A 16,870-nucleotide genomic window follows, 5' to 3' on the forward strand; every position below is an offset into this window, starting at 1 on the left:
CACCGCGCCGAGGTAGCTGATGCCGGTCAATCCCGTAGCTGCCATCCAGTGTTACGAACTTCCAACCGGTGCCACCAGTGTTACGACATCCAACCGGTGCCACCAGTGTTACGAACTTGCACCGCTGCACCACGAATACGGCTTTGTGGTCCCGTAGCGCTCGTCACCCGTTTCGTGACAGAGCGTTGGTAGCGAAGACTCCGAGCCTGGCGTCGATGAGAATAACAAAAGGGACTTTATACATTATATACAGGTTATCATACAGGACATGAACGGGTCGGCACTGGGGCCGAGTGCTCACAACAAACGCGACTGTTCTCGCACGACGACGTCCGGCGAAAACGCGTTACACATCTCACCCCAGTCGGGAGCGACACTCTCTCCCGGTGGGGTCGGCAGATCCTGTTTTCGAGCGGCGTGTCGCTGCTTTTATAATCCCCGAGGCCCATTGTCACTCAAACGGCCCAATACAAAGTCAGCACACGACGGTCGTCCGAGGGGTCCAACCAGCGACCGCGCTGGCCACCCGGTTCAAAGTTCGCGCGCGCGGTGACCTCCAGGCAAGGGAGGTGCGGCGCCGGGCCGTCGGGCACACGCGGACACGTCAAAACACGCTGCTCGCCGAGGCTTCTCCCGCACGACGGCGCAGCATCTTGTCTGGTGAAGGGCGAATTATGGCGCTCGCAGGATAGATTCCGCATCTTGCAGATTCGGAATCCGGGCTTGTGGTAATGGCACAACAAGGTGCACATTGACAACCAAATGGGTAAAAATCTTGAGCCTCCACTGATATCGTCCCTCACAGCCGAGCGTGCAGCTTTGAGACGTGAAACGAAACATATTATTATGCTTGTTATCGATTTCTCACTGCTATCTACTTTTTTAGGTCTGCGTTCTGCACAACACGTGTTGCTCTATAGTTCGCAAACACGCACGCCACAGTTTTGCGCCGTTCTTATTCGACTCGCATGCGACGTGCTAGAGTACCACTCAGTCCGCAGCCGTGCCGCCAAGGAGAGAGCAGAAAAAGAAAAAAAACGAGAATAGTGGACTGTCTCGCTTATGCGTCACCGTGCGCTGCAGAACAAGTGGTCGAAGCAATCCAATAGGAGGTGCGCTCAGCACGCGAGCAAACCGACACGAGGCCAGTGCAATGCTTGCGTGCCGCTCGGAGAGGAGTTTAATAGCCAAGAAGACGGGAGTCACAGTTATTATATAGCGCACCCGCCTCGGAAGGGCCGATAACGCGAGGCCAACGAGGTTATCGCTGCAGAGGGGCGCCACGCTCAGCCGCGCCCGAAGGATGTCAGCCGGGCAGATCGCAGGCAGCCGCATGCACGGTGGGGCATGTGCTCAACTATTCAAGCGCTCGCAGGGCGGCGGTCCCTTCCATAAAATCCTGTATGTCTAGCAACGCTATAAACTCCTGGTCGAGGTAATCTGCGTCATGTGAGGTTCACGTCACTCGCTTTGCTGTCAGCGACTCCTGCAGAGACTGACACGTGCATGCGTCTGGGGGGGGGGGGAGCACAGTGGCCAGACTCGTGCAGTTGCACGCCTCGTGACTGTACTAGGGCAGCCAAGTCGTTATTTCCGCGCTTCAATGTCGACCAGCAGTGCTCCTCTGAGGACGCCGTTGTGATCTCTCTGTCAGTGTGATCTCTCTGTCAACGCCACGTGAAATGCTTGCGACAGCGAGACGAAGAATTAGCGTTTCGCGCATTCTTTTCTGTGCCTGCATAGACCGGCCGCGCATAGACTTAAAGTGGTTGTTGCATCAACGTGCGGCCAACGCCGCGCGTTTACGTTCCCGTCTACGTATATTCCTGTTTACGTATAGTCCTGCCGATTAGTTTCACCCATCCTAAATTTTTACGGCCCAGAGTGAAAAATCGCTGCTTTCCGCTGAAGAACACGTTGCGCTGCGCTCGGATGGCAGCTTCCCGCGAGCCCTATTCCGCAAAGAGCCTCCCTCCGAGAAGGACGATTTATACGGCGTAACGGCCGTTTGCAACGGTGGTACATATATATATATATATATATATATATATATATATATATATATATATATATATATATATATATAACCCGCATGAAGGGCACCGATTTACCGTCGCACCTCCCCTCTTGTTTGCGATGTTTTCTTCCGGTTCTTCCCGAAAAACGTCGGATGTTGCAGTCGATTAACCTTCCAAAGCCTATACGCATCTGATTGCCGCACGGTACTCTTCCCGTTTTTTAAGCGCAGAAAAGCCGTTAATAATGCTATACCGTCACTGTGCCGTTATATTTATTTATTACTACTTTCTATTTTTATTTGTCGTTCCTTTTAAAGAAAACTCACTCACCAGGAGAAAATAATACTAAAGAGACAGAAAAAAATGACTTTTGCTCTCGGAAAACTAGCTTTTCGTCCATTAATTTGATCAATTTATATACTGAACGGGTCCAATGAAAAGGGGGCTGCAAAAGCCTGATTTTATTTCCTTTTGCCTTTGGCCGCTAGGCGTGGAAAATTGAGTTAAAAGCAAACGGCGGGGCACTGATTCGCTCCGTCGGCCTGCTTCGCTTCTCAGCCGGGTCCCATCTCTTCACGTGTCGAAGGCCACGGCTGCAGAAACCGGAGACAGTCGGGACGTGCTCCCGACTAAGTTGGCGGCGCTTGGCGCGAGGATCCGGCCGACGGGGACGACGTGAGCAGAATCGGTCGGCGCGAGCCCGCATCGCAGCCGAGACGTGTTGCACGCAGGCATCGCGCGGGAAAGCCGAGAACCTCGCGGAATCAAGACGGTCGACGGGGGAAAGAGAAAAGCACGGCGCCGCACCGTCAGCGAAAGCGCACGCAAGCAGGTCCCCGTGGCACCTCGCGGCGCTCTGCGCACCTGGATTGCCGCAGCGGCTGTCACGCATGATGAACGCTCGCCGGCGTACGGCACGTAATTCGCGGGAAGCCCGTTGCCAGGCTCGCCCCTTTCTTTCCGCACCAATGCTGTACCGGTGTCCGGAAGAGTGCAACACACCTTGCTCGCATTTACACATTTCGACCGCAAATACTCGATTTGCCAACATCGCGCACATGCGCCGCGACATACAGGCATACACGGTCGCATCGCGGTGTGGACGCGAATAACTTATGAGCTTACTTTTTTTTTGCGCACGAATTCAACTGATGATTAAATGAGTGAATGTCAGAAAGGGGGGGGGGGGCGGTGGAGATTCTAATAAGCTCATAGAGTAGCAACAGCAAATAAAACTAAAACGCACTCGACAAAATGGGAAGTAGAATTTGTTAAGAAAGAAAAAAATACGCACAATATAGGAAGCGTTTCCGTGGGCTGCGGTATTTATTTATTTAGTTATTATTTATTTATTTACTTATGTATTTTTTTCTTTCTTGTGGCTCTATACCGCATCACGGAGGTGACCTTTTCTCTCCAACATGACCATTCAATACAGAACGTCGACGTATATTACCTCCGCTGCTTTTCGCAAACGTGCATTTTAATAAAGCCGCAACTAACTACCGGGAAATCTTTTAGCCTCTTCCTGAACGGAACCTAGCTTCAGAGGAGACAGACTATAAGTGCCGAGTGGGACGTAAACAGGATAGGATTTTCCCCAGCCACGCATTTCCCGAGTAAAGCGGTAGCGCGGCATATAGCTATACACGACAGCGGCGACGCAGACTGCTCGAGGCCAGGAAACTGGTTGTTTCGCCGCTGCTTTGTTATTATAGGAGCCTCTCTTGTACCGGTCATAATCGTGCGCTCGGAGGGATAGTAAACAACCAGGAGGCGGACGGAAGGGAGAGCGGCGTGCCGTCAGACGTGCACGTGGCAGCAACCAGACTGGCCGCTGATCAGCTGTCCGCACGGGCGTCTTTGTACCAACGCAGTGTTCTATTAATGCGGCCGCAGGTATGCAGGTCGAATCGTTTGCAGTTAACGTTGCGAAACTACTCGACCAGCAGGAGAGTACAAAATCTGCTGACGTCCTCCAAGATGCCATGTGGTCCATGATTCACATTTGAGGGCGTTATTGACGTGCACTACATCCAGTTTTAACCTTTCTTTTTTTTTTTGAAGCACAAAAATTAAAAAAAAAGAAAGGCGCCTATGGCAGGTAGCACAATTCTAATCCTTGAACTAAATTTCTCGATGAGGCAGACGCTACTCCCACGAGCTGCCAAATGCGGAATTGGCTAATTAACAAAATTTCAATAGATATGTATTTTTTTACTCATTAACTGACATCACCTATTGCAATATACGAATTATAACTGGTGAGTTTTTAAGCTACACTGACTTGGAACGATTTCTGAGGATGCCACCGCTTTCGAGGTGTGCGCCGTCATGCTTGCGGTAAAAATGCGCTGTTGTAGCACTTATAAAAAAAAAATCGCTGTTTCATGCATTGAAGCACAAACGTAACTGGAGTGCCAATGTATTTTACCGAAAAATGTGAAAATTAATATCTCGAAACTGGTATATAGTGCTGAGAGTATAAGCCCCAAGTGCATACGCCTTGCGAACTCCCCAGCTACATCGTAAATTGCAATATGTGCCGTGCATTTCAATCAAATCATTAATTAGTGCAATTATGTTAATTGTTCAATTAGGGAATTCGACTTTTTCAAGGAGTAATGCCCGCCTCATCGAATAATTTAGCTCAAGCGTTAGAATTGTGCTATCCGCCACGGGCATTTCTTTTTTTTTAATTGGTGCTGAAAAAAAAGAAAGGGGGCACTGGGTGTACACACGCCGCTTAAAGGCTAACGACGGTCCTTTTCTTGTTTTTCTTTCTGTTCAGGCTTGCTACGATAGACACCGACGATGATCTTGTAAGACGCTATAAAGACGCGTATTCGCACGACGGAGATCGCGGCAAAACGTTCCGGAGACCGCGGCAAAACGTTCCGAGTGACAGCCACCTGCGGATAGAGAGCAACACTTGACATTTACCAAAGGATTAACGACGGCATGATGATACGCGAAGCACATAACGTGCGAGTAAGGAAACTGACGTGGGCATGTTTATATCTTATTATTTATTATTATTTTATCGTTACTATGCCAATTGTAGTCACCACGCGCTTACAAAGGCAGGATAAACTTTGCGACCCGCTTCGGCCGTACAGATTCTCGAGGCTTCAATTCAGGACCCGAAGACATAAAGTGAACGCTACAGTCGACGTGAAATCGGCTTCTGTTGGTGATCCTGGCGAAGTACGGTCGACATGCGAAAGGTAATTTTTCAATCGTCCGACAAGGTTCGATACATCGATGCCTGTGTTAGAGCAGATATGCCTGGCTCGGCTGGAGGCGTGCTCGAACAAGTGTGAAATTTTTGAAAGCCTGAACTTGGGTTACCAATTTTCGTCTCTGATTATTATATTTTGCGACGTTCCTTCTTGGCCATTTGCGTAAACACTTTCTGCTACATTGCTACTAGCGGTGCAAGCTTACTCTACTTTAGGCAACGTCTGAATCTTCAAATTACACAATATACAGAGGTCTTCCATACTTTTTCACTCATTCTCGTGGTTAAAGGGGTACCTGGAGTAGTAATGAGAATAGGTATTCAAAGAAACGTCATGAATTCGTAGTGTTTTAAGCACTTACTACGCTGCCGATATGAATCATACACTGTAAGGGCGGACATCTACTCTCATTGGATTAATATGAGTATATCTCGGAAGTCGGCCGCTACGTTCCCTTTCCGATGGAATTGAAAAAAAAAAACTGCGATGGAGTCCGAGCGAAAGGAAAACACCATTAAGGGCACTCTACTCGATCCGCAGCGCACCACCACGTCTTCTGTCGTAATTAGTACATTCGCAGCGGGAAACGACCGCGCACTATATTTCATTCCGCAACACGTATGTTCTCTCGCACGGTTCCACGCTTGCCGCACGGACCGTTGATTCAGAAATGCTTGCGCAGAATCCTGGATCCTTCTTTCCTCCTTCCCGTTTTTTCTTCTCTTTTTGTCAATCCCGCACTCGCACGTTCCCCCCATTCGAGCCGAACCAAACCAAGGACGCGGCGACCTGTTCGCTTTTGGTTTTCGAGCCTCCATCGACGGCGGTGCGCCCGCGGCGACTGTCCGCGCCGCATGACGCGCTTCAAGAGCCGCAGGCCGGGCACGCGCTGCGGTGGAACTGGGGGACGAAGAAAAAAAAAAGAATTGCAATTGCCAATATGCGGAGCCGTGCCTTTGCCCTCCAGGACCAATTGCGGCTGAGTGACACCTGCAAATATAGGAGAGCTTTAATGGCCCCGAATCCGCATATGTGACCCGGTCTAGCGCTGGGAGAAGGGCGGGTTCGGAGAAGGGGGAGGGAGTGGAGCAGCCGGAACAGGCTGCTGGCACCACCGTCAGCGAGGTCGATGCAAATACCAGCGACGCCGGGTGACGAACTCTCGGCGACGTGGTGCTCTCAGGACAGCGGCGGCCGCACCGCGTCGGCTCGGTGTGGCTGGCATGACCGCGCAGCGGCTCGTATGTAAAGCGCCCACATGTGTTTGATGGCTTCTTTTTGTGTCTTCCGCCCGAACGCGCGCGCACACTCCCAAAAAAAGAAAGAAAAAGAAGCGATTCGGAGAGAGAAGAAAATTCCCCTTCCACCGAGAGAAAAATGGAGGAACCTGCGTCGGTAAACACGCACCCCCTGCTTTATCACTGAATGCAACTGTCGAGATAAGTAATGCGGCTAGAAATATTGTCTTCTACGAACTGATCCTGGCACGGCGATTGCACGAAGCGTTCAAGGAGATCTCGTTCCCGTTTCTGTTGCTGCCGCATAATGGTATTATTGAGCATATAGAGATGCGTTGACTGCCGTGAGCGTAGCGGAGGGTCCTCGATGACCGCTACGGAAAAAAGGAACGGTATCTCGCGTGCGGCAGTAGGTCGCTTGAATAAGTTTCGCAGCCACTTGATTCCCAGCTAGATGCTATAAAAACTGAGGAGGTTGCTGTAATGCTTGCTGCACAGCGAGAGCGTGAGCGACACACTGTATATTGTGAAGCTGTTAATATCGGCACACGCATGCAGGCAGCTCCCACGAAAAAAGAACGAATGCAGTTGCTTTTCGAATTATCTGCAGTTAAAAGAAAGGATGCCGTCGGTAGAATATCCGCGTCTCAGGAGAGTCGACGGAAGTTCCCGCTGCCGCTACCGGAGCACTGGCCTTCGAAAGCGGCTGCCGAAGGCGTGCATCCGGAACAGCAGCTCGACGGCAATCGAAAGCTGCAACGAAAGCCATTGCATTGCTTTTCCGCGACTGGGTAGGGAATTCTGCGTCAATAACTGGGGAAACGCACCAAGAAAATGTTTGCGCTCGTCAGCTTCTCCGAAAGGAAGATGTAAACCCCAGGGCCCTTTTCCACCAAGGAGCTCTTATGCCAGAATTATTCGTAAGAGCCAGTTCTAGCCAATTCCAATGCTTGATATATTATTAGCGGACATTATTAGCCAATAGCAAAGAGTGTTTCCGAACAAAAAGCTTTGTGAATTCGATCCCAGGGCCTGTATTCACACACACAAAAAAAATTCTTCCGCTAGAATTGCTTGTAGGAGGAAATGCTGCCAATCATCATATTCGGCACATTGTTAGCGAGGCTGCCAGCTTGCAGCAAATGTTACTTACGAACAAAAACCTCGGCGAGTTCTGCCTCAGGAGACAAATTCACGGCGCCATTCGTTTGCATAAGTGTTATTTGCCACTGGCTGGCCACTTTCGCTAATAATATGTCCAACACCACGATTGGCAGCATTTGCTCTTACGAACAATTCTAGCGTAGGATTCTATGAACATTTGTGACAGTGCAGGTTCCACTGCGACTGACTGTGAATGACTGGCTATTACTTTTTCTTGTCTCTCCTTATCTGTTCTTCCCTTTTTACCTTCCCCAAGTGTAGGGTAGCCAACGTGGCACGTCCTGGGTTAACCTCCCTGCCTTTCCCTCTTCGTTTCTCTCTCTCGCTCTCTCTAGCGTAAGATATTTTTGTGAATACAGGGTAGGGGCCGTTAGGTCAGGATTCTTTTCGTTCGATTCTAGTCACTTCTTATCACCATAGAAGCGAGTGGAAGATACTGACGATCATAAAGGCGCAGTATGAAGGGCAAAAAAGAAGGTAAAATTAAAAGAATCGCTACATAATTCGGCCCCATGGCACGCATTCATAAAGAAATATTCTTATACTACATTTTCTCGTAAGGGCAGGCGCCAGCTCCTCGTGATATCGGTTCAAGCGAAGGTGGCTATGACAAATGGGAAGGAACACTTATACGAACGAAAAGTTTTGTGAATGCGTCCGAATTCAGAAAGCTAACCGTTTCTGAAATATGTTGGTTATTTTCCAGTCGCCTTCATAATAATAATTTCGCTGTCGCTATTAGTTAGTATTTTTTATTCCCGCACGGATCTATATCGTAAGAACATGCTTCGTGAATACGGGTCCTGGGCCCGAATTCACAAAGCTTTTCGTATGCAAATGTTATTTGCCATTCGCTGGCTGCCTTCGCTAATACAGCGTCAGGAGTCAGCGTCAGGAGTCAGCGTCAGGAGTGACTGGAATTTTCTCTTACGAACAATTCTAGCGTAAGAGCTTTTTGTGAGTCCGGACTCTGATGATCAGGACGAACCAATCATAGTCGTTTTGACCATTCTCAAATTAATCGCCAATTGTTTTAATTCTCAAGTAAGCAGAGATATAACAAGAACAAGAGAGGACGCACGTGGTTTCTCATCGACGCCCTTACGGGCTGTTTATTTTAGGCTACTTTTAACGGATGTTGAAAACAGACAAAACAGCTAATAACTGCCCTTCCAGACTTCGCGCAAAATGAGCCGAAGTGAGGACTACCCTTTTTGTTCAATATGACATATATTGGCTGCACTGCCTGGTCATAATGTTAGCGGAGGAAATAGCATTAGCAATGAAGAAAAAATGATTGGACCTCTGTGCGCCCTCCGTTTTTTTCTTCTTCCGCAACTAAGTCTATTGCACCTGATAGAACTACTACCGAACACCTGAATACAGATTTTTTTTTTAACATGTGCCGCATACACAATGGTACATTTGAACGCGAGCGCCTTGAGGGTAGTGTCGGTGAGGCACTTCAGGCGTGGCCATTCATAGATTAATTATCGGCCAGAGAGGCCACGATCATCATTTTTAGAGTTCTCTGGAGTTCTCAGTCACGATATCAAGAAGCTCTTCGGCAGCATTTGCGTGCCTTCTGTCGTGAATGGCCCGATTCTGATTGATCACCTTCGGGGACCGATAAGGGCAGCCTGAGAGCGTCCAGACTTGCCTCTGCTGCAATTGTATATCCTAGAAGCGGGCGCGTTATCTGACCTGCCTCCGAATGACCTTGTTTGCACACGGCACTAACATACGACGACGAGCGCGGAGATCTACGGTCCCCAAGGAGAAGAGCGTGCAGTGCAAAGACCCGAGAAAGGCGCGGTGCTATTCCATAATATATAGGGCGGCTCGCTGACTCTAGATGAAAAAAAAAAACCCAAAAAGAAAACAAAAACAAAACGTACTCATCCAGGAGTAACTACTAAACGAAAAGAATGGAAGGAATAAGAAATAGCGCTCAACCCGTTGTGAAGCTGTGCGGCAGCAAAATCCCAAAATGTTGGAGCTAGGGGGCGAAATGGCGCAAGAGAACAGCGGAGCTGTTCGGTACCACATGCGATAACAGGTGAAGAGTGATGCAATGCAAAAAGTATAACCAAGGCGAGAAGCACACGGCGACAGATAACAGCGAGGAATTAGCTGTACTCAAATTAGAAAAAGTAGTCTACAGAGACGAGGAATATCGTGGAATGTTCCATTTGTTAAGTCGCCTGCGAAGCCAGTTAGATACAGCTTAGTACTCGCTCCTAGATAAGCTCCACGTTATACGCAGGCGGCGCTATAGAGCACACCAGGACACGCGTCGCTCATGAGGCATGCTGAAAGTCACAACACAAATTTCCTCGTTGTCTTTTGAAATTAAGAGCCACCTTATTATAAAACGTGTCAAGCAGCTTATCTTTGTGCGACTGTCTTCATCGAGAGACGATCTCTAAATTGTCAAAATTTCCTTCAAACGCGAAACTCGGTTATCACAGTCCACGCGCAGCGAAATACTCTTATCACGTTATAGGGACTTTGCGCGATTGCCACTGAAGGAAATCGCGCAATTTATAGATGCTCTATTAATAACCCCAGCGGAGCGTAAATATGCGCGACGACGGCGATGACAGCAAAGGCAATGACGAAAGGAGGAGAGAGCGGCAAGGGGGTGTGTACACATACAAGCACGTGAGCGTGGCCCGGCCGTTCGAAAGGCGCTGCCGAGTCAGTAGCGGGCCTATCGAACGCGCCGGGCCATCGACATCCGGAGCGCATCCGCACGGGCCAGAGGCGCGAGTTAGCAAAGTTGGCCCATGCGCGGCAAGTTGCACGCGCGCGAGTTCGCGCAGACCCACCGTCGGCGTCGGAGTATCCCCAGGCGGGCTGTTCCTGCTGCGACATGGGAGCTTGCTAAGGCACGGGGTGGTCGCAGGGGGGCCGCGTGTAACTGATCCGGGGGCGCGGGGCCACTTGCGTTGTTGGCAGCTGCGGCGGCGGTGCTCCTCTCGTGCAGTGCGGCGCCGATCGTTGTTGTCAAAGCTGCTGCTGCGACCTGCTGCGCGCGCGACGAAGTGCCGACGCTGTGGAAGCAGCAACTCGCCGGCTGAGCCAACAACTTTGAGCTTTCATACTTTTCCAGCCTCCTGGGCACCTCCTCCTCTCTCTCACTCTCGGCTGTTCCGATTCGCTTCCCTATTACATCTATTCGGATGTGCGTACTACGCGCGCGCGAGGAGGAGAGCGGACTCTCGGCCGCTGATGCGCGCCGCTGCCGCCTCGCAGTGATGCGGAGGAGGCGCACGGCGCGTGCGCGGCCGCTCTCGCCTCCCCGCCGGGCATGCGCGCTGCGCGGCCGTCCTCCGCCAAGGGCAGCGAGCATCCCGCTGCTGCGGTCCGCGGAGCCATGCGGCACGCAGCAGCACCTTCCGCGCGGAAGCTTCTTCGCGCCCCCGGTCAGCGAACCGAGGCCCGATTCATATCGGCGCAGCGAGTGGAAACCCAGCCCCACAGCGACCAGACTAAACAAGGGACCCCGCGACGAGAAGCGCTGACGCAGCGCGTGCTATTTGATCTAGCGAGCATTTGTAACGTCTGCATAACAATCGACGGAGAAAAAGAAAATTATGAACGACGAGGGAAGATGAGCGGTGGGAGCGACACGCACTGACGTCGAAGGCTGCGCTTTCATCTCAGCGCTGGTCGTTAGTAGCCGCGGATGGAGTAGACAGAGGGCTCTGTTGACGCGTGCGAATCATGCAGGGAATATTTTGCATTTTGTTTCATGGATATGAACGCCGCCGGTGTAACATTCTCTTAGTTATACTTGCTATACGGAGTATCCAGCCGCATTTGCGACGCCGCTGTAAGCCAGTTTTTATCAGCTCGCCGAATTAACGACCAGAATCACTTACTTGTGCTAGCAACAACACAAAATGTTTACAAAGATAACAAAGCGCCTCACCTCGTTTCTAACATGACACCTCCGCTTCCAATACTCAAAAATCCGTTCAAGTGCGCCGCCTGCACGTTATTTTCAATGTTCTTCCTTCTTTTTTTAAGTAGAATTTTCAATATGAAACGCAAAGCTAATTTTAGAGCCCAGACTATCGCCCAAACTCGCCTAGCTAGTGATATGTACAGAAAGAATACGCCACCAACGAAGAGCAGCATCATTTCGCGAGGCAGTGGTTGCGGTGCCCATTACGGTGCACGAGACAACAGTAAACTTCCATCACACACAAAAAAAAGAAGAAGAAAAAGGAATAGGCGACGCCAGTGGGCAGGAAATTAGAAAAGAGAAAAGTAAGAAAAAAGTTGGAAGACAGAATACCGCGATTCTTCAAAGCAGGTTTTCCCGCACGTCGCTGCGAGTGCTTTCACATCGCGTAAAAATGCGCTCGCTATCGCTCTCGCTGCTTCTCACATTTTTGTGTTCACGTGTTCACGGTGAGTAGAGTGCATTTATACTTGCCAAGAGAAAGTAGCAAGCGCTCTCTCTAGGAATCCGGTTGAATAAAGCCAGGCAACTTTCGCTCCCTGAATACAAAACAGGTGATGATTGGCGTGGTTCGCATTAAATTATTTATATAGTTGTACGAAAACTAAGAGAGTTGACGGATATACTTTGAAGTTCTCCATTTGACCATGGCCACTAGTGCGGAAACTTTATTTTTATTTAGCAAGAAAAAGTGTAATTTTGTTTGTGCCACTTTTGGATGACTTTTTTTGTGTGACGTGATTCTAAAAGATAGGTCGACGTCCTTAGGTGGAACCGGCAACTCGTCGTCGCATGACAAACGAAATCACAAAATGTTCCAAAAAGCACTTGGGTACAGTAAGAGAGCATGAATACATATCATGAACACTGTAACGCACAAGAGCGGTAATTATGGCTGGTTGGTTGAGTATCGGCATACTAAACAGTGCAGGCAGCAGGACTAAGCGAAGACGACAACACACACACACACACACACACACACACACACACACACACACACACACACACACACACACACACACACACACACACACACACACACACGCACGCACGCACGCACGCACACACACACACGCACACACACGCACACACACGCGCGCGCGCTAAAGCTTGAAGATATCAGACATCAAATGAAGCAAGAGCTACGGCCGGCAAGCAGCTATCACTAACTGCATCGCGCGGGCAAACTGAAGGAACTTCTAAACAGCAACCAAAAAAGCAATAAGACAAGAAAAGAAAAACAAAAAAAAACAAACAAATGCACGAAGGCGTAAGGATAACAAGCAGCCCATGTAAACAGCTAATAAGTAAAAAGACAACAAAAGCAAAAGTAAAGGGGACATTGGGTGTGAAAGGTGCGTGGTGGATGACAATATGTGTATGTCGAGATATTAGAATCTCTCTGTCATGTAGTAGAACAGACAACGTAATAACGCAAGCGGAACCCCCTTTTTTGAAAGACATACGAGTCCCAAATCTCACGGGCTCGCGGTTCGCGGTATTTGCGAATTGCGCAGGCCGTGTAAGAAAAAAAAAAAAACAGCCTCATGGGTTACAATGAAAGGTTAAGGTGCTGTCTCTTGTTCTTAGAGCGTTATAACGTTCGCGCAAGCTGTCGTTTAAGACACCTTCCACTTTTACACTTTCCAGTTTAGAGAAAAACTTTTGCATGGCAAGTTGAATAAGAATGGCACGCCAGTCTAAGGACTCACTTCCGAGTTTCTTCTGCATGGAGCTACGTCGCATGGTGGAGGTTGGCCTTTCTATCGAGAATGCCTTGGAATGTGAAATTTAGCGCACTAAGTCGCTAATTTGACGTTAAATACACTGGAACAGAAGTGCTCTAGAACAACCAAACAACCTGTTGTTGTGTTAGAATATAATCGTCTTCAAGTTTCTAACATAAACCTATACCAGAATCTGGAAATGAAAAAAAAAAGGTGATTAGCAAAATTTTCGTTAGTTTTGTATTTTCTGACGCTACTCGTTCGCGAGAATTGTTCTTACCAAATCGCATAAATCCCCCCACCCCCTGCAATAAGCATTTGTGCGGCTAGCATAAACAGCATTTTCATTAAAATTGCTCATACTTTTCATCTTTTCGAGCTTGCTGAACTCATTTCAAAACCGCTGGCCAAGACAAAACGCACAAAAACGCAAATGGCGAAAGCGACAGCGTTGGCGAAAGTAAGACAGGCTCAAAACTGTCAAAATGTAATCCCATGAAACATGAAAGAAAGCGACCACTAAATTTCCCCGGTGGCGGCCGAATAGTTCAGGAGAGAGACGAACAAACAGCAAACACTGTTTCATTCTTAAATCAACGCGTCACCTACGCTCTCATCGGAGGCCTCTAATATTGCCTGGTGGCTGTATATATATATATATATATATATATATATATATATATATATATATATAATAAAAATTGCTTTGCTGCGAAAAACTTGCGAAGATTTGTACTTATGTAGCTTGTCTGTAGTTAATAAAGTACACCAGGGGTTGATGGTGTAGGCCTAGAGGCTTAGAGTTGATTAAATGGAGCACGTAACATTTATTTATTTATCTATTTATTTATTTATTTCATACATACTGCTAATCTCAACGAGGATTTTACCAGGAAAGGAGCATGCATAACGAACATATGAAGTATGAATAAAAACAGAATAAGTTGTTGAGTACGTTATTTGAACTTTAGACGAAGCCCGAAGCTTACGGTAAGGACATTAGCAAAATGTATGAAGCAGTATAATACAGGACTTAATGAACATGTTGAACAAAAGTGCACGCGACAAGTACAGGGCTACAGTTGATCTCTACGAAACATGTAAGTCGCTTTCGAGTAATAACACGAAGTTATCTAAAGTATTACAACTAGTTTTACATGTAGGCAGACTATTCCATTATTTAATCGCCCGAGGAAAAAAACATGATCAGTCAGATTATAATCGGCGTTCCTGTAGAGTTTGTGGATGTTTGTAGCCTGAGTGTCTAGTTTCTGGGTTAGATAGGTACTTAGACCTTTCGATGTTAAGTTGGCTATGGAAAAGGTGAAAGATAGTTTTCTGGCTTGCGAATTTAGCGCAGTTGCGTAAGGTGAGAATTAATTAGGGGGGGGGGGGGAGGGAGGGAATCCGGAATAATTTTGACCACCTGGGGTACCACGAATACCCCATGCACGGTACCACGAGCGTTTTTGCATTTTGCCCCCGTCGAAATGCGACCGCCTCGGCCGGGATTCGATCCCGCGCCCTCGGGCTTAGCTGCGCAACGCCAAATCCACTACGTCACAACGGCGGGTATTCTAGCTTTGCTAATTAACTCTGAGAGGGAATAAGTTAAACGGTATTTGTTAAATATAAACCGAACAGCTCTTTTTTTGAACATCTTCTAGTTTATTATTAAGTTTATTTGTATACAGGAACCAAACGACGTTAGCGTATAGAAGTATAGGTATGACAAAGGTGCTTTAGGCTAGGAGTTTTGTTTTATGTGGCCCTGAACGGACATGTCTTTTAAAAGGCTACTAGCATTATATTTTCGATAATTCTCTTTCTTGCGTTAATTAAAGGTCCTAGGGCTCTGAAAACTAGAAAAAAATGGTGACAAATCTCAGAGCGCCATAAATAATTTATTATAATAGCTATTTTATATAATAATTTTTATTCTAATAGTTTCGGTTTCATTTCCCAGGAGGATACTATGTCGTGAAGTCACGACACACTATGTGGTCCCGTGGGAGCAGGCCGACATTTCGACGTTTTGACACTCCCTCCGGCTTGCTCGATCGTCCGCTATGCTGTTACATCGTCCCTCACAATTAGCAGCAGCATACACGAGGCTACCAATCGAGCCGGAGCGAGTGTTCAAACGTCGCAATGTGCTGCTCCCGGATACTGTGTCGTGACGTCACGACGCTGTATCCTCCCGGCAACGAAACCAAAACTGCCTGCAGAAATGCTGTTGTATTAAATTATTAACGGCGGCCTAAGACGTGTCATTATTTTTGCTATGGTTTAGAGGTCCAGGATTTTCATTTAACGCAAGCAATGATTAGACTAAAAATAATGTCAGTACCCCTTTAAGGAAGAACAGTCTTCTTAAATGTGCGGATGACGTTACATGATTTACCTGTGCCTCCCGTCTGAGGTCACCTGCAATTACTAATCCAAGATACTTTTTGCAATCTTTAAAAGGAATTACTTGGGTGTCACCGAGAGGGTAGGAAAACTTAGATATATTTTGTTTCCATTGTTATCCATGTGATCATTGAAACAGTTAATTTCTTTCTATATGATTTCTTTTCTGTAGGTGTACATATAAGATCCTTCACCCGTTTTATGGCTCAGGACAAACTTTCGAGTGTCGTGGATGTAGCCACACTTTCGTCATTTAGTGGCATTTTGACTAGTGCAATCCGGCACAACACCTTAACAGGTGCGGTAGGCCTTCGAGAGCAGCTGGGTCGAGGCAGAAAGGACAACGGTCGTGCCAATAGCTGGCCGATGACCCGGAAGTGCCAGCATTGGCATCGTCAACTTGCACACACGTTTAAGCAGATATCGATCGCAGGTTTTGAATGCTGTCCGGAGGTTCGAAAGGCTTGGGTAGGCCAAAAGTATCCGCATAGGTTCATGAACGTGACAATGATCCAGTATGCCAGGCATCGTCAATAAAGGTCTATGGCTTGGTCAACAAGTCGTCTTTGCAGTTCTTAAACAGTTCATGCGGAATGTCATCGAGGCCTAGTGCAGTCCCCGGTTTTTCGGAATCGACAGCTGCCATAAGTTCGGCCATAGTGGACCCGGCAGTGATTCCATCTGCTCGCATCGGAAGCCTGCCCGCGTTTGGCGACAAAGTAGATGGTCCATTTAGTACATCGGTCGGCGGTACCGGCCTGGAAGGTGCGCCAAACAGATTCCGTTGACGAAGGCGGCGCCTAGACGCGCGCTGCTTGACAACACTGTAGTATGAATAAACAAGCGCTCTTTGATGTGTCGGAAGCGAGCAGTCAGCGTTCGAAAACAAACGCATATAGATCGCTATACATATAACAAGTGCCTTTTCATGCGATCGACTCGCAATGATTCTGAAATCAAATTCATTTAATGCTGTTTACTGCCCCTGCGAATAAGATACTAAGCTAGGGTTACGTCTTCATGAGTCGCCCTGACGGTTTCAATACTGCTACTGTGATGCTCGCAAGGGTATTATTCTTCTTTTGTTTTGCCTTTT

General features: G+C 48.0%; 1 protein-coding gene across 2 annotated transcripts in view; it reads right to left on the minus strand.

Moving 5' to 3' along the window:
- The window catches only part of LOC139054128 (carbonic anhydrase 1-like), a 129,794-nt gene extending 118,949 nt beyond the window's left edge, over window positions 1-10,845 (minus strand). The window contains exon 1 of one of the 2 annotated variants that reach the window (XM_070530726.1): window positions 10,494-10,845. In XM_070530726.1, the coding sequence (XP_070386827.1) occupies window positions 10,494-10,539 (46 nt within the window). In that variant the 5' untranslated portion in view covers window positions 10,540-10,845. The remainder of the gene's footprint in view (window positions 1-10,493) is intronic. The other variant, XM_070530722.1, reaches the window with a different exon arrangement.
- Window positions 10,846-16,870: the final 6,025 nt, after the last annotated feature.

This window comes from Dermacentor albipictus, chromosome 1, assembly GCF_038994185.2.
Source record: "Dermacentor albipictus isolate Rhodes 1998 colony chromosome 1, USDA_Dalb.pri_finalv2, whole genome shotgun sequence".
Classification (NCBI taxonomy): Eukaryota; Metazoa; Arthropoda; class Arachnida; order Ixodida; family Ixodidae; genus Dermacentor; species Dermacentor albipictus.